The sequence below is a fragment of the Pelophylax lessonae genome (genome assembly GCF_965119305.1).
Source record: "Pelophylax lessonae genome assembly, chromosome: 12".
Taxonomy (NCBI): domain Eukaryota; kingdom Metazoa; phylum Chordata; class Amphibia; order Anura; family Ranidae; genus Pelophylax; species Pelophylax lessonae.
Genome location: NC_138779.1, coordinates 40,459,140 through 40,477,996, shown reverse-complemented (window position 1 = coordinate 40,477,996; position 18,857 = coordinate 40,459,140). Strand labels below are relative to the sequence as shown.

The 18,857-nt window shown below is 44.6% G+C and overlaps 1 protein-coding gene across 5 annotated transcripts in view; it reads left to right on the top strand.

Annotated features, from left to right (window-relative positions):
* The window catches only part of LOC309567856 (kazrin-like), a 228,340-nt gene that overhangs the window by 122,407 nt on the left and 87,076 nt on the right, over nucleotides 1-18,857 (top strand). For all 5 annotated transcript variants that reach the window (XM_082273358.1, XM_082273356.1, XM_082273357.1 and 2 more), the window contains exon 3: nucleotides 136-272. In XM_082273358.1, coding sequence (XP_082129484.1) covers nucleotides 136-272 — 137 coding nt within the window. The remainder of the gene's footprint in view (nucleotides 1-135; nucleotides 273-18,857) is intronic.

Genomic DNA, 18,857 nt, shown 5'->3' with positions numbered 1-18,857 from the left:
CACAGCATCCTTTTTTCACATTATAATACCGCAGGCCTGTGAAACCTCCTCAACAGGTTTTTGCAGTTGCGGCATGACTGTGTTTTTGCATCGTGTATTAAATATTTATAGCTATTTCTCCGTCCTGTTTTGCAGCCATGAAGGCAGATCGCAGGAGATTAAAGTCGGAAAAGGCCGACCTGGTGAGCCAAATGGAGCAGCTGTATTCCACCCTAGAAAGCCGAGAGGAGCAACTACGTGACTTTATTCGAAATTATGAGCAGCATAGAAAGGTGAGAATGTACAACGTATAACTATGGAGATTTTTGTTTTTATTTTAATAGGGTCATCTGTCACCATCAGGATTATGATGATAAAGTGAACCTGTGCTTTGCAGGGCAACAGACTAGAAACTGAAGAGCGCACTGGCATAGTGTTGGATGTGTAATGAATCATTAAAGCGTAGTTCCGGCCTCAAAATCGAAAAAATAGATTTTGGGCCATCCGCTTGCTGAGTGTCACCTGAAAAAGAAATGGATGCTCCGGATTTATTTATTTTTTTTTGGTCACTTACCTTGTTCTAGAAGAAAATATACTCACCTTCCTTCCATTTCCTCCCTCTGCGGCCCGCGCCGTGTCTTCCGGATTGCGATGACTCCTGGGAGCTGAACGTCATCGCTCCCAGGAGTCAATGCGCCTGCACCGGCCCCGCTCATCACTTCCGATGCAGGCGCGGCATTCCCTGCTAAACCGCTTCTGGGCATTCCCAGAAGCTGTGCAGAGATGACGCGCTTGCACTGGAAGGGACGAGCACGGCATTCTGGGACTCCGACGTCACCGAAGAGTACGCCCTGGCTTCAGCTGCCCACACCTGAGATGGCAGCGCTGGACAAGACATTTTCAAGGTAAGTATTTCTTCTAAAAGGTACGTGAAACGGGACATTTCAGAGGCTATCGTTGCTTAAATGCACTAGCCCTGACTGTCCCGGGGGTATTTTTATCTAAAAAAACATTTTTGAGGGTGGAACTCCGCTTTAAAGCGGAGTTCCACCCTGGGACATTTTTTTTTTTATAAAAATACCCCTGGGACAGTCAGGGCTAGTACATTCCACAATGGCTAGCCTCTGATCTGTTCCGGGTTGCACTTACCTTGAAAAAGTATTGTCCAGCGCTGCGTCCCTCTTCTGCGTCCTCTTCTGTCTTCTTCGGTCCCACGATGCACTGCACCGGCCCCGCCGTCACTTCCAGTGCGCACGCGTCATTCCTCCACAGCTTCTGGGCATGCCCAGAAGCTGTTTAGAAGGGAATGACGCGCGCGCACCGGAACTGACGTCGGGGGGCCGGTGCAGGTGCATTGATTCCTGGGAGCGATGACGTTCAGCTCCCAGGAATCATTGCAAAGCAAGGAAGTGACGACGGGCCGTGGCGGCCGAGGGGAGGAAGAAGGAAGTAAGGTAAGTATATTTTCTTCTATACGAGGTAAGTAAAAAAAAAAAATTGCGATTATCCATTTGTTTTTCAGGTGACCCGGAGCGAGAAGATGGAGGGAAGTATAATTTTAGGGTGGAACTCCACTTTAAAGACAACCTGTCACCTAAAAATCATCACATAGGGGACTTTTTGTCCCTTATGTGATGCAAAAAAAATAAATGATTTTCTTGCAAAATGAATGACGTTACACCCAAGCACATAACCCCCCCCCCCCCCCAACTAAAGAATGTTGAGGCCCCCCACATATACACACGTACGATCATTAATGCACACTTTGGGGGCTCTTACACATGAAAAAGTTGATTGCGATACACGTTACATATTGCTGCGTACGCCAGAATAAGAGCAATAATTCTAGCACCAGACCTCCTCTGTAACACTAAATGAATGACCTGTAAATGGGGCTTTTGAAGCTTTCCCTATAAAAAAATATAGTGTACTGAATTAATAGCATGCAATGCCAAGCTGCGGTTTCCAAAGCAAGCAAAGTCCTTTCTTGCATTAGGAGAGGCATGGACTCTATAGAGAGAGATATAATTTTGCCTCTGTACAGATGATTAGTAAGACCTCACCTGGAATATGCAGTTCAGTTTTGGGCACCAGTTCTTAAAAAGGATATCGGGGGACTGGAGAAAGTGCAGAGAAGGGCAACCAAACTGATAAGAGGCATGGAGGAGCTCAGCTATGAGTAAAGATTAGAGAAACTGAATTTATTCTCCCATGAGAAGAGGAGATTAATAGGGGTTATGATCAACATGTATAAATACATAAGGGGTCCATATAGGGAATTTGGTGTTGAGTTATTCACTTTAAGGTCAACACAGAGGACAAGGGGGCACTCTTTACGTCTAGAGGAAAACCGATTTCATCTCCAAATACGGAAAGGTTTCTTTACAGTGAGAGCTGTGAAAAATGTGGAATAGACTCCCTCCAGAGGTGCTTCTGGCTAGCTCACTAGATTGCTTTAAAAAAGGCCTGGATTCTTTCCTGGGTGTACATAATATAGGTGGGTACTAATATTTATAGGTAAAGTTGTTCCAGTGAATATCTGATTGCCTCTTGGGGGGGGGGGGGGATCAGGAAGGATTTTTTTCCCCTGCTGTAGCAAATTGGATCATGCTTTGCTGGGGTTTTTTCACCTTCCTCTGGATCAACTGTGGGTATAGGATTGTGTATATGGGATTGTATGGGTGGGTTTTCTTTACTGTTTTTTTTTTTTTTTTTTTTATTGGTTGAGCCAGATGAACTTGTGTCTTTTTTCAACCTGACTAACTATGTAACAAAGTATGTTGCCATTTCACGGGTGCACACAGATTGAAGGTTTGACATGTTGGGTATCTATTTACTCAGTGCAACCACGTCTTTTATATTTAACCAAAAATTTGAGTAAAATTGCATTTGTTTGCCTTTAGTTTGTTCTTTACCGAAATGTTGCATTCTCCTAGAACTTTGCAGGGACGCTTCAGAATTCTCTGCCTATAGGCTCCTGTGATGTAAATCCAGCCATGGAAGCAGCCTTCATTGGCTGAAAATTTTACAGCAGGGCTCCTTCGACAAAACAGTGGGTGGCCAGGAGCTACCCACTGAGCGCATTTCAGTTGGTTCAACAGGTACCTGCCAATGTATGGCCAGCTTAAAACAGAACTTGTCTTCATTCCAGTGGTGCGGGGGGTCCTGGAGATCCCTCTCCAGTGGCTGACCTCTTCAGTGGGTCTTCTTCCAGGTTTCTGATCTTTAGCTGGTCTTCCTCCAGGTTTCTGATCTTTAGCTGGTCTTCCTCCAGGTTTCTGATCTTTAGCTGGTCTTCCTCCAGGTTTCTGATCTTTAGCTGGTCTTCCTCCAGGTTTCTGATCTTTAGCTGGTCTTCCTCCAGGATTCTGATCTTTAGCTGGTCTTCCTCCAGGTTTTTGATCTTTAGCTGGTCTTCCTCCAAGTTTCTGATCTTTAGCTGGTCTTCCTCTAGGTTTCTGATCTTTAGCTGTTTCAATTGGCTGGGCCAAGATTAAGTCCCTTCCATGCGTGCAGATGCCGAAATTGTATACTGTATTGAGCTATGTGTCTTCCTCTGCAATAAAGATCCTGCCTGATTACCTTCCACCATTGTTGGCATGTGAGATAAAGGGGTTCTCCCCATGCACTGAAGTGCTGGATCCTTCTAGATTGTAAGCTCTAACGAGCAGGGCCCTCTGATTCCTCCCGTATTGTAACTGTACTGTCTGCCCTCATGTTGTAAAGTGCTGCGCAAATTGTTGACGCTAAATAAATTGTGTATAATGATTATAATTCATGGTGATCCTGCCATGAATTTCCTTGTTCAGGCACTTCCTGTTAGTGAGACAACGCTCTGTCCCTGTCTCTTAAAGCTGCCTATAGATGCAAAGTGTGACTCGGAGATGCTGCACTCTTAATTATTATTATTATTATTTCAGGTACTTATATAGCGCTGTCAATTTACTCAGCGCTTTACATATATGTTGTACATTCACATCAGTCCCTGCCCTCAAGGAGCGTACAATGATCTAAGATCCCTAACTCACATTCATACATAATAGGGCCAATTTTATATAGGATCCAGTTAACCTACCAGCATGTCTTTGGAGTGGAAACCGGAGTACCCGGAGGAAACCCACGCAGGCACAGGGAAAACATGCAAACTCCAAGCAGGTAGTGTCATGGTTGGGATTTGAACCAGCGACCCTCTTGCTGCTAGGTGAAAGTGCTAACCACTACACCACTGTGCCGCCCTTATAATACAACTTTAATAATATAACTGAATGGCACATTCACAAATTGGTGAATTTCATTTTTAAGCTAAAAATATTTTTTGACCTTCTGGGATAGACGACAAGATATTTGAACCACACCCACATATTTTTCCGCCTCCACTTATAGAACAATGGCAACGCGACCAAAGCGAAACGCACCTGAAATGTCTCCCTTTTCAAATGGTGTGGATTGTCCATTAAATCTCTGATGAAAACATCTGCACCAATAATGCATTATGTAACCGCTATTATGGGGCCCAGTGTGCTTTCAGCTTAGCACCTGAATGATATATCAGCCCCTGCAATGTGCCCTGAATTCAAGCTAATCTTTTCATGCTGCCTACTCATCGGAAGCCCGAGTTCACTTTAGTGTTTACATAAAGGTAGCATTGTTCCAGATTCCTTCACTCCGATTTCCACATTAGCCCCCTCTATTCAGATCTAATCAAAGAGGCGTACAGAGAGCAGTGGATGCATTGTTCAGTGTATTCCTGTACAAGATGTGCGCAGACTGCATTCACACAAAGAGGTTAGTGCACATTCCTCTGAGAAATTTCGTAAGAAATCCAATTCTTCTTATCCTAGCAGTGTTTTTCGCTCGTTTATCAAAAGTGCCCGAGGCAAAAAATAGGCTCAGGCTCTATTACCCCACAGCAACCAGCCAGGTTCTTCCTTTACTGCAGAGCTATGATCGGATTGGTTGCTATGCTGCAGCATGGACTGATACATGCATGTAATATAAAACGTACCCGTTGGAGAATGGAAGAAAGTCTGAATGGGTGCAATGCGTAGAAAATGCCATTTCTTATTTTGTGCAAAAAGAGTCGCTCACCGTGCTCTCCTCTTTGGGATCTGCACACCCCATCTTGACTATGTCATTTTTACTAACAAAGCAATCATTAACCACTTGCCTACTGAGCATTTTACCCCTTTCCTGCCCAGGCCAATTTTCAGCTGTCAGTGCTGTCGCACTTTGAGTGCCGCTTCATCACATGCGATGTCTGTGCGTTGCAAATTCAGCCATGCAGATTGTATAGCTGAATTTGCTTCGCATTCGGACTAAAGTCGCAGAGGACCCTTTTGGTCCGCACCAGAATCGGATCACATGGGTATTTACACCTATGCGATTCTGAACTGACAGTTCGCACTGCGATATGCGAACTGATCTGGGGATGTCGTTAACTTTTTTTTTTTTTTACACTCCCAGCGATTCGCATATGGCAGTGTGAACTGCCTGTATGTCAAGTGCAATGCGGGACCCCCCCAGTGGATTCCCAGGGTTCCCGCATCGCATGTGTGTGAACCGGCAATGAATGACAATTGCGTGGTACCAAAACAAATTATTTTCTTTTTTTTTTTTTTTTTTACCACAAATGGGGCTCTTTCACACGGCCGCTCCGATTTTTTTTTTTCTTCCGCTGCGGCACTTTTTTTTTTTTTTTTTTCACGGACACGGATGACACTTGTGTCATCCACTCCATATGTCCGCATATCATCCCATCCGTTTGCGGATGATATACGGACATAATGTATGTCTATGTGATTGCGGATGTCAGCGGATGACACCGCTGACCTACGATTTTGCGTCCTTTCAGTTTTTTAAACGGAAGAAAAACAGGGTTCTGTTCCATTCCAAAAAAACGGAACAGAACTGAAAGGACAAAAATCAGATGTCAGCGGACATCTGCAATCCCATTTACATGCATTATGTCCGTTTTTCATCCGCAAAAAATGGGATGAAATACGGACATACGGAGCGCCGGTGTGGAAGAGCCCATAGAGCTTTCTTTTGGGGATGTTTAATCACCACTAGGTTTTTATTTTTGTTAAAAAAACAAAGTTCAAAAATTTTGAAAACAAAAACTTTTTCATAGTTTGATATTAAATTTTGCAAACAGGTAATTTTTTTCCTTCACTGATGTGCGCTGATGAGGCTGCACTGATGGGCACTTGTAGGTGGTACTGATGGGCACTTGTAGGTGGTACTGATGGGCACTTGTAGGTGGCACTGATGGGCACTTGTAGGTGGCACTGATGGGCACTTGTAGTGGGCACTTGTAGGTGGTACTGATGGGCACTTGTAGGTGGTACTGATGGGCACTTGTAGGTGGCACTGATGGGCACTTGTAGGTGGCACTGATGGGCACTGGTAGGTGGCACTGATGGGCACTGGTAGGTGGCACTGATGGGCACTGGTAGGTGGCACTGATGGGCACTGGTAGGTGGCACTGATTGGCAACAGTAGTGGGCACTGTTTGGGAGTGCACTAATAAGCAGGACACTGATAATCAGTGCCCTGGTTCTCAGTGTACATGTCCCTTTTTGAAGAGAGCCGATGTCTGGCTTCTGTTTACATCCATGATCCACTGTGATTGGACACAGCTGATCACGTAGTAAAGAGCCGCTGATTTGCTCTTTACCTCAATCTGTGATCAGCAGTGTCCTCCAGACACTGCGATCATAGAGCGTGCTGCCCAGGCCCCGCTGTCATTCGACTATAGCGCGCTCAGCAAGTGGTTAAAGTATGTGTAAACCCAATCACTAATCTTCTATAAGCTTTAACATATTAATGTAATTTCAAAAATAATTTTCAATATTTTACCGTAGCTTTCAATTAAATGATACCTGGTGGTCCTGCCATGAACTTCCTTGTTCAGGCACTTCCTGTTAGTGAGACAACGCTCTGTCCCTGTCTCTTGAAGCTGGCTATAGATGCAAAGTGTGACTCGGAGATGCTGCACTCTTAAGCAGCCTATGTACTAGATCAGTAAACGGAATGTGGCCTTAGCCTAGGCTCCTCCCAGGCCACACCTCTGACACGTTTCACCCCAGTCACTCCTATGACTAGGCCCTGTGGGCCAGGCGAAACACATCAGAGGCATGCCATGGGAGGAGCCTAGGCTCAGGGTTCTTTCCTTTTACTGATCGAAAATTTGGGCCTCTTAGTAGTGCTCCAAATCACACTTTGCATAGTAAGCTAGGACTCCAGCCCCTGAGAGTAGTGGGCCACCGGAACAGGTTGGGTGGGTGCTTGGAGCTGCACTCTAAGAAACAAAATCAGTCACACTGACTATAGATGGCTTGAAATTTGGCCAGTTTAGCAGGGTCTTGCAAAAGTTAAATCTGTGTTTGGCTGTGCCTGTTCGACAGAGGCCGATTGGGCTTGTTGGAAAATATTTCTCATCTGGATTCTGAAAGTGGGGAGTCCCTGCTCTCAGAATACAGTATACCAATGGGGGGGGGGGGGGGGTACGCCTTGCTTGTGTGGATGGAGTAATACATTTGTGGGGGTTTTTTTCCATCCAGCAGACTAAGTGAAAAACATTCACCTGCATTGTCACCCTGTCTGATGAAGTCTTCAGTTTTCCAACTGAAGGGGATGGCCACTCACAGGTTAAACTTCGAACGTTCCCTGCTGAACCAGCCGAATTTCAACCAGTCTATGGACCGCTTTATTGTCATTTATTTACTTCTAGTATAATACAGGAGCTCTCCTATGCTATGTAGAATAAGGTTGAACAAGCCATAGTCCCCAGCCATTGAAGGACTGCCCTAGTAGCCATGCCTGTGGCTGTCTGACCTGCTTTCCTGTGACTTGCAGTTCTATAACTCTTGGGTCTCTTGACATTGCTTACCTCCAGCATAGAACTCATTGTTCCTAGTCTGCTGTTTTTTTTTCCTGCCAGAATCCCTGTAAGCTCCAGATGTTAGTCACTATGTGAAGGTGATGACATTGAATTTGTCATCCATGTTTTGGAAAGAGGAAGTACGTCGAGGGCGTAGGTGACAGAACAGTTGTGTATAGCTGGAGTTTAGGCTTCAAGGAAATGAAATGTACACAACCAAGACAGATACTACACCATTCAAAAATAATCATAATGCCGTCGGCATGGAAACCAAATATACACAATACGAAAAATCCTGCACTACTCTATACCATGTGTCCAGATTGTCTAATCCAGTGTGTACACCTTCTATCCCAGCTCTCAGTTCTGCTAGCCAGAAAAGGGGACCACATTAAAATCAGCCTTTACAAAGAGGCACCCGCCTGCCCTCGAAGCATGCATCAGTGATTGCTGTTTGCAGTTAAAGAGCTATATCTTACCCCTTTGTATCACAACCCTGCTTTAGATCACATTCCCCACCTTTGCATTAGTGTCCTCAGTCCCCCTTCATTTCATAGCCCCTCTTTACATCAGTTTTCCTCAGTCCCCCCTTTATATCCCAACCCTACTTTAAATCACAGTCTTTGCCTTTTCATCAGTGTCCTCAGCCCACCTTTCATATCATATCCCAACCCTACTTTACATCAGTATCCTCAGCCCCTTTTTCATATCATAGCCCCCTCTTTATATCAGTGTCTTCAGCCCCCCCCCCCCCTTTCATATCCCAACCCCGCTTTAAATCACAGCCCCTGCCTTTACATCTGTGTCCTCAGCCCCCCTTTCATATCATATCCCAACCCTACTTTACATCAGTATCCTCAGCCCCTCTTTCATATCATAGCCCCCTCTTTGCACCAGTGTCTTCAGTCCCCCACTTCTTTTCCCAACCCCGCTTTAAATGACAGTCCCTGCCTTTACATCCGTGTCCTCAGCCCCCCTTTCATATCATATCCCAACGCTATTTTACATCAGTATCCTCAGCCCCTCTTTCATATCATAGCCCCCCCCTCTTTACATCAGTGTCTTCAGCTCCCCCCTTCATATCCCAACCCAGCTTTAAATCACAGTCCCTGCCTTTACATCCGTGTCCTCAGCCCCCCTTTCATATCATATCCCAACCCCGCTTTACATTTCAGTCCTTGCTTTTACATCAGTATCCTCAGCCCCCCTTTCATATCATAGCCCCCTCTTTACATCAGTATCCTCAGCCCCCCTTTCATATCATAGCCCCCTCTTTACAGCAGTGTCCACAGTCCCCCCCTTCATATCCCAACCCAGCTTTAAATCACAGTCTCTGCCTTTACATCCGTGTCCTCAGCCCCCCTTTCATATCATATCCCAACCCGCTTTACATTGCAGTCCTTGCTTTTACATCAGTATCCTCTGCCCCCCTTTCATATCTTAGCCCCCTCTTTACATAAGTGTCCACAGTCCCCCTTGAAAGCCGGTTTACACCTGAATCGGACAGGAATATGGCCCACATTCTTATGCGATTGTGTGGTCCAATTTTCAGCCCATGCACTACTTCATAAACACACTGGACCAAACCACATGGTACGGGATTTATATGGGATACTGCATTTGAATCAGCATTTGGGGTATCATTAGAAATATATTGATGCCTGCAGCAGATTGCACACCCAGTGCATTTTGAACATAGTAAGTAAACACCCACGTAACGCAGATTTCTTGCCCTGAGTTCTGGTGTGATTGAGCCCTTACATCACAGTTTCACCCCCCTTTACAGCAGTCCAACCATGTCTTCAGTTCCCCATCCCATCACAACCCCCCTTTACATTGTAGCCCTCTTCACATCACCCCCCCCCCTTAAATCACAGTGCCCTCAGTAGTCACACCCTTGCAGTCATAGTGCCCCCCCCTTCCTACCTTACATTACAGTCCCCCTTTCATTCGCAGCCTCCCCTGCACAGTCGTACCTTAAGGGCAGAGGCACTTTGTCAGCCTGGGTGTCCTCACATGTCTCCCGCCCGGCCGCCGCTGTCCTCACAGCAGGACAGGGGGCGGGAGGTGGGGCAGGTCTAGATGGAGGGCAGAAACAGCTCAACTGATTGTTAAAAAGTGGGCAATTCCCTGCATGTTGATGTGAAAAGACTTCTCTTCTTAAAGGAGAGTCCAGGACTACACCTAGGGCCTTGACATGCGGGCATGGGTTTATAGTTGTGCCATCGATCAGGAGAGGGGGCACCTGGTGGAGGAAAAATTATAAGTTCGGTTTTGGATAGATTGAGTTTTGAGAGTGGGGTGACATCTAGACTGATGTATAGCACAAAAGCTGGACTATTGTCACTCAGAATGTGGGCAGATTTCTCAATCTGTTATCCCTTTAAATATAGTCAGTCTAGTAGTAAGCTAAAAACTTAGAAGATTTTCCGAGTTTATATTTTGTACATATTTACTTTGGTCATCACCCAATCAGAGAACACTTTGCATTCATTCAGAAAATGTAAAACTTTCCCTGAATGGCGCCTGTGCCAAACGGCCAACCTCCTGTGTTCAGAATGCTTCAGGACAACTGCTTAACATGGAACCCTGAAGCAAGTGGAGATCACTGGAGTAGTGATGTCTACTTCACTGATTTCCAGCTTCCAGGGGCCTTAGCTAGGCTTGGAAAATACATAGCTACATTGATCCAAGTTGAATCAGTATAACTATGTATAAAAAATGCACAGCCAGAATTCATCTTTAATGTGGGGAGCTGACCACTGAAATCTAGAACCATTTTGTCAGCCCTGCCTTGTGCTCCCTTGCTGGACTACAGAACCCTGCCTATCCCAGCCTTTCTCCACCTGTATATGTTGATTTCTTGCCGAACAAAACAGTTCTGCTTTCTTGACTCTCAAGAGCCTGCCCACACACTCTGTATAGGAAAAGGTATGTTGGGAGCTGTAGTCCTGGGGAGGGGGTGTACTTATCTCCTCCTTCCCAGCAGCTGCTCATGTTGACATCACAGCACCACTTAAGCACCTTATACGGAGACCCTGTTTACAGCACTGAAGTCACTTTTAATCACTTTGTGTTAGAGCTGCACGATTAATCGTAACAGAATCAAGATCGCGATTCACTCCCCCTGACGATCTCAACATGACACTTGCTCGATTCTTTACATAGCTGTGAGGGAGGCTGTCAAAAAAAAAAAAAAAGAGCCTCCCGCAAAAGCCTATCAGCATTAGTCTCCCACTAAACTGTAAACACAAATGATTACATTGTATCTTTTCTTTCCCTCTGCCGGAGGAAGGAAGTTTAACCTCTTAAAGACTAAACCTTTTTCCTACACTTGTTGCTTGCAAGTTAAATCAGTTTATTTTTCCTAGAAAAGTAGTTAGAACCCCCAAACATTTATATATTTTTTTTTTTTAGCAGAGACCCTGCAGAATAAAATGGTGATTGTTGTAAATTTTTATGTCACACTGTATTTGCGCAGCAGTCTTTCAAACGCAATTAATACACTTTAATGAATAAAAAAAATAAAACAAAACCGTAAAGTTATCCCAATTTTTTTTATAATGTAAAAGATGTTACACAGAGAATCGTGATCTTTATTCCAAGCAAAAAAATCGTGATTCTCATTTTGGCCATAATCGTGCAGCTCTACTTTGTGTATATCACCATAATCCTACTATACCTGTGTATTATATATACCATTTATTGACCTACTGTTATATGTATTGGATGAACGAAGCTTCACTATTGTGTTGTTTAAGTTAAACTAAAGCCAGGACATGCTCTATGCTTTGGGGTCTCCAAACTTTCTAAATAAAGGGCCATTTTACTGTCCTTCAGACTTTAGGGGGCCAGACTTGGGCCTGTCAGAGTAGAAAAAGTCTTGGCGTCCAGTGGGAGTAAATAATGCCCTGTCTTTGGTGTCAGTGGGAGGACTTGTGCCCTATTATTAGTGTCAGTGGAAGGGATAGTGCCCCATCGTTTGTGTTAGAGGATTTTTGCTCCATCGTTCGTGTCAGTGAAATTAATTCTGCTCCATCATTGGTGTTAATGGAAGGAGTTTTGCCACATTGTTGGTGTCAGTGGAAGGAGTTGAGCCCCATTGTGGGTGTCAGCGGAAGGAATTGTGCCCTTTTGATGGTGTCAGTGGGAGGCATAGTACCCCATTGTTTGTGTCAGCGACAGGAATTATGCCCAATTATTGGTGTCAGTGGGAGGAATACTGGCCCTTCATTGGTATCAATGGAAGGCATTATGCCCCATCATTGGTGTCCATGGACGGAATTGTGCCTCACCGTTAGTGTCCATGGACGGAATTGTGCCCCACCGTTGGTGTCCATGGACGGAATTGTGCCCCATCCTCGGTGTCCATGGACAGAATTGTGCCCCACCCTTGGTGTCCATGGACGGAATTGTGCCCCACCCTTGGTGTACATGGACGGAATTGTGCCCCACCCTTGGTGTCCATGGACGGAATTGTGCCCCACCCTTGGTGTCCATGGACGGATTTGTGCCCCACCCTTGGTGTCCATGGACGGATTTGTGCCCCACCCTTGGTGTCCATGGACGGAATTGTGCCCCACCCTTGGTGTCCATGGACGGAATTGTGCCCCACCCTTGGTGTCCATGGACGGAATTGTGCCCCACCCTTGGTGTCCATGGACGGAATTGTGCCCCACCCTTGGTGTCCATGGACGGAATTGTGCCCCACCCTTGGTGTCCATGGACGGAATTGTGCCCCACCCTTGGTGTCCATGGACGGAATTGTGCCCCACGCTTGGTGTCCATGGACGGAATTGTGCCCCACGCTTGGTGTCCATGGACGGAATTGTGCCCCACCCTTGGTGTCCATGGATGGAATTGTGCCCCACCCTTGGTGTCCATGGACGGAATTGTGCCCCACCCTTGGTGTCCATGGACGGAATTGTGCCCCACCCTTGGTGTCCATGGACGGAATTGTGCCCCACCCTTGGTGTCCATGGACGGAATTGTGCCCCACCCTTGGTGTCCATGGACGGAATTGTGCCCCACCCTTGGTGTCCATGGACGGAATTGTGCCCCACCCTTGGTGTCCATGGACGGAATTGTGCCCCACCCTTGGTGTCCATGGACGGAATTGTGCCCCACCCTTGGTGTCCATGGGCGGAATTGTACCCCACCCTTGGTGTCCATGAAAGGAATTGTACCCCACCCTTGGTGTCCATGAAAGGCATTGTACCCCATTGTTGGTGTCCGTGAATGGAATAGTGCCCCAAGGGCCGGATAAAGACAAGCCAAGGACCTTGGGGGGTAATTGGGTGATGTCTGGAGATTCCCTTAAAACACAGGTCAGGAATGGTGGTTCTAATATTGCTTTCCTGACACGTCCCATCAAAGACTTTATAATGGTCCTTGAAAAGACACTGTAGGAGCCAGCCTTAATTTTATTGTTATGCATGACAGATGCCTGAGCTGATATCACTGACAAGAACGCGCTGAGATACTTCAAAATCTGTCTGCTTTATGTAAGTATTCATACAAGATCGATTTAGCGGCCCCTTAAAACATAGTGTCTTTTCTATTGTTATTCTCTGGAGATTGTCTATTAGCAGATGAAATCCTGCCAAATTGAGGTCGTTCTAGCCCTTCTGCGACTGTAAAAGCTTTTAATTGGTAAATGACATTAGCACGCTTACCTAACTGGCTTTGTACACCTTAGCCATTTATAATGGGAAGATCTTCTAGTCTTGTCAGCTTGAAGACTGTAAACACTCGAGAATGAATTAACAGGCTATAAACAGCTGACACTCTCCCTTCTGCCGCATGCACCTCTCGTTCTGTATTAAACCACAATTTAGACACCGGCGGTTATCTAGATATGAAGCTCTGGAGGGTGAGGGAAATAAGCAGCTCTTGCTTATTCCGAAAGGGCAGCGCGGATAAAAACCCCATTAATTTCCTGCTGCTTCAGTCTGGTGAATTCTATTGGACGGGAAATTCTTCTGCCGAGGAACTGGACAAATTCTGTCTGCTTTAGGAAATTAAATGTGCGACTCGAAGGTAGCAAAGCATCCACTAACTGCTAATATTATCTAGGCGATATGACAGTTGTGCTTCACTCTTATATTACATGGTTGGTTATTATAAGGGTTCTTCTAAGGTGGACCTAGACATGGACAACCTGATCTATCCAACGTTGCCAGACAAGTCATTCGGGAATTGTATAGCACTGGCAATAATAGAGAGAAAACCACCTCCAAACCTCCTAAACTAAAGAGAAAAAGAAGGTAGGGGGTAACAATGGGACTTTTATTGTACCACATGGTGACAACAAATCCACAACCTTTTAAAAGGGCTCAACATGCAACTTTGTTATCTGTTATATAAAATAAGAAATTGAAAGCAAGTCTAACAACATCATTAATATTCAACAATATTGTTGAAAAAAGATTGCATGACTTTACATATGTGAGATGGTGACGATCTCACAGAATATGGGAAGTCAAGTAGGGCACTAAAGATCGATGCGTTTTGCAACTGTACGCTTCTTCTATACATATATATATATATATATATATATATATATATATATATATATATATATACACACACAGTGCTTTGCGAAAGTATTCGGCCCCCTTTAACTTTTCAACCTTTTGCCACATTTCAGGCTTCAAACATAAAGATATAAAACTGTAATTTTTTGTGAAGAATCAACAAGTGGGACACAAACATGAAGTGGATCGTAATTTATTGGATATTTCAAACTTTTTTAACATAAAAAACTGAAAAATTGGGCGTGCAAAATTATTCAGCCCCCTTAAGTTAATACTTTGTAGCGCCAACTTTTGCTGCGATTACAGCTGTAAGTCGCTTGGGGTATGTCTCTATCAGTTTTGCACATCAAGAGACTGAAATTTTTGCCAATTCCTCCTTGCAAAACAGCTCAAGCTCAGTGAGGTTGGATGGAGAGCGTTTGTGAACAGCAGTTTTCAGTTCTTTCCACAGATTCTCGATTGGATTCATGTCTGGACTTTGACTTGGCCATTCTAACACCTGGATATGTTTATTTGTGAACCATTCCATTGTAGATTTTGCTTTATGTTTTGGATCATTGTCTTGTTGGAAGACAAATCTCCGTCCCAGTCTTAGGTCTTTTGCAGACTCCATCAGGTTTTCTTCCAGAATGGTCCTGTATGTGGCTCCATCCATCTTCCCGTCAATTTTAACCATCTTCCCTGTCCCTGCTGAAGAAAAGCAGGCCCAGACCATGATGCTGCCACCACCATGTTTGACAGTGGGGATGGTGTGTTCAGGGTGATGAGCTGTGTTGCTTTTACCCCAAACATAACGTTTTGCATTGTTGCCAAAAAGTTTGATTTTGGTTTCATCTGACCAGAGCACCTTCTTCCACATGTTTGGTGTCTCCCAGGTGGCTTGTGGCAAACTTTAAACTACACTTTTTATGGATATCTTTAAGAAATGACTTTCTTCTTGCCACTCTTCCATAATGGCCAGATTTGTGCAGTATACGACTGATTGTTGTCCTATGGACAGAGTCTCCCACCTCAGCTGTAGATCTCTGCAGTTCATCCAGAGTGATCATGGGCCTCTTGGCTGCATCTCTGATCAGTCTTCTCCTTGTATGAGCTGAAAGTTTAGAGGGACGGCCAGGTCTTCGTAGATTTGCAGTGGTCTGATACTCCTTCCATTTCAATATTATCGCTTGCACAGTGCTCCTTGGGATGTTTAAAGCTTGGGAAATCTTTTTGTATCCAAATCCGGCTTTAAACTTCTCCACAACAATATCTGGGACCTGCCTGGTGGGTTTCTTGATCTTCATGATGCTCTCTGCGCTTTATACGGACCTCTGAGACTATCACAGTGCAGGTGAATTTATAGGGAGACTTGATTACACACAGGTGGATTCTATTTATCATCATTAGTCATTTAGGTCAACATTGGATCATTCAGAGATCCTCAATGAACTTCTGGAGAGTTTGCTGCACGTTTGCTGAAAGTAAAGGGGCTGAATAATTTTGCACGCCCAATTTTTCAGTTTTTTATTTGTTAACAAAGTTTGAAATATCCAATAGATTTCGTTCCACTTCATTAATGTGTCCCACTTGTTGTTGATTCTTCACAAAAAATTACAGTTTTATATCTTTGTTTGAAGCCTGAAATGTGGCAAAAGGTCGCAAAGTTCAAGGGGACCGAATACTTTCGCAAGGCACTGTATATACATATATTTTTGTGAAAAATAATTGGTGCGCTACAATGTGATAAGAGTTCATATAAATATAAACATAAACAAATGCAATGTGCATACACCACGTGATAACAATGATGAGTGAGGGTACAAATTATGTTCGATCAACACTGTGACCCACAAAAATTCAAGAAAAATAGTCCAAAACTCAAATATATTGTCCACCAAGTGAAATGCCACATATACAATGAAAATAAAGATGTGTTGAGTCTACAGCCCGATAACACCGACTGTTCAATGTTTCTGCTGAACAAACTCAGTCTCCAACAAATGGTGATGTGAAAACGAAAAATAAACTGGTGATGAAGTGATGTTCCAAGTTGATGACCGTTTCCCACCACCTTCTAGATATACTTCTTACCAGATAAAGATAATAAAGGGCATATATAGGTGATCGCTACCCAGAAACTTCTGATAACACCTCCAAACAACTTAGGGTGAATCAATATCCCTTCACCAAAATTTCCGACAGCTCCTTACCAGATGTAAAGAGTTAAGGAACATATCAAAATGACCTTTGTCTTCCTGAACTGGAATGATGGGAAGTTGCTCCTGGCACTTTATAATAGACTTAATAGACTTAAAACCAGATTTAGGGAGATTTTGCCCTATAAACGGTTTTACTGATGAGGAAAATGTTTTTGGCATTAGGTCCACTTTAACCACTTTAGCCCCGCTCACATGGAGGCTACTGCGGCAAAGTGCCGCGATCCCGTCCAGCGACGTAGACCTACGTCGCTGGACTCCGCCCCTTGTGGGCGGCGCTCACGCGCCGCCAGAGGCTCGCTCCCGCTGTGTTCATTCACAGCGGGAGTCGGGCCAGGGGAGGAGCAGCGGCTGCTCTGCCCCGATCGTCGGGGATCAAGTCTGGAGATCCGCCCGCTGTGTGTAAACACAGCGGGCGGATCTCCATAGTGACAGGGACTGACAGATCGGAGTGTTCAGCATAGCTGGACATCCGATCTGTCCTTCTGTCACATAGTCACCTCCCCCCCCACACGTCAGTAAGCACCAGGCATACATTAACCCCTCCCTCTCCAATAAAATTAACCCCTTCCCTGCCAGTGTCATTTTTACAGTAACAGTGCTTATATATAGCACTGATTACTGCAGTAATGTCACTGGTACCCCCAAAAGTGTCAAAAATGTCAGTCAAGGGTCCGATCTGTCCGCCGCAATGTCGCAGTCCCGCAAAAAAAATCGCAGATCACCGCCATTACTCGTTAAAAAAAAACACCAAAAATGACAGAAATCTTTCCCTTAGTTAGTAAACGCAATAACTTTTGCGCAAACCAATCAAAATACGCTTATTGCGATTTTTTTTTACTAAACATAGGTAACATAAAACAAATTGGCCAAAAATTTTAAAAAAATTTGATTTTTACATTTTTTTTGGGGGGAATTTCATATAAAAAAATGTGAAAAATATTATTTTTTCAAAATAAACGTTCTTTTTTTGTTTATAGCGCAAAAAGTAAAAATCGCACAGGTGATCAAATACCACCAAAAGAAAGCTCTGTTTGTGGGAAAAAAAAGGACGTAAATTTCGTTTGGGTACGGCGTCGCACGACCGCGCAATTGTCAAAGTCGCACAGCGCCGAATCGCAAAAAGTGGCCTGGACGGAAGACAGCAAAATCCTCCGGTGGTAAAGTGGTTAAACTCAATCTAAAGCTGGCCACACACATTACAGTCTGTAGAATCTCCTTTGGATTCACCAAGTAGTTTCCCGGACGTGGGAAAGCTCCTGGAAAAAATACCAGGCATCTAAAATGCCTGTGTAGGCCCCCCATGTGCATGGTAGGAGATCCAATTTTGCATCAAAAACTAAATAAAGTTCACCGTTTGACCTCCCTGCCTTTTCCATGCTACAAACCTCCATGCCGCTCGTATTTCTGCAGAAACGTTTTCTCTCTTTTTTTTTTTTTTTTTTTCTTCTGATCTTCGGGCTTCCCACAATGCCTTGCAACAGCTGCTGGAGGCAGGTAGAAATGGCTGCTCAGCGCCCCAGCCAGAGCAACAGTAATAAAAAAAGATTCAATAAATTGCCTGAAGGAGACTCGATGCGAAGGTACACTGCGTGTTACAACAGATTAAATATTTTTTTATGATAATGACTCCGGTAACCTGGTCCTTTTTATAGCGATCGCACGCAGTAAAGAAGAAAATGTGCTTAAATATAGGCGAGTATTGAAACGGAGGCTGCGCTAACAATTGTTTTAATGGCTGCTTCAGCGGTTGTCGGCAGACAGTGTTTTCTCACGTGTCATGCACACTGATAGTGTACCGAATACAGTGATTGCAAGCTGCGTGTTTTTGGTTTTTGAAAATGTGGACATAATTTTATCATTTTATATATGTGAAATTAGTCAGTGCATGCTTTGCATCCCATTTAACCACTTTGTGCCCAGCCTATAGACCAGGGGTCTCAAACTGGTGGCCCTCCAGCTGTTGCAGAACTACAATTCCCATGAGGCATTGCAAGGTTTACAGTTACAAGCATGACTCCCATAGGCAGAGGCATGATGGAACTTGTAGTTACACAACAACCGGAGGGGCGCCAGTTTTTGAGACCCGGTTATAGACAATTGACAGCCATGTGGTGGCTTTCCCATCCTGACCGGATGTTGTGTGGCACACAGGGGCGCGATCTGTCACCCTCAATATCCACGGAACACAGCAGTGTACCAGTTTGCTGCCAGTACATGGGACCAATTACAGCAGGTCACATGACAGTTGTAAACAATGGA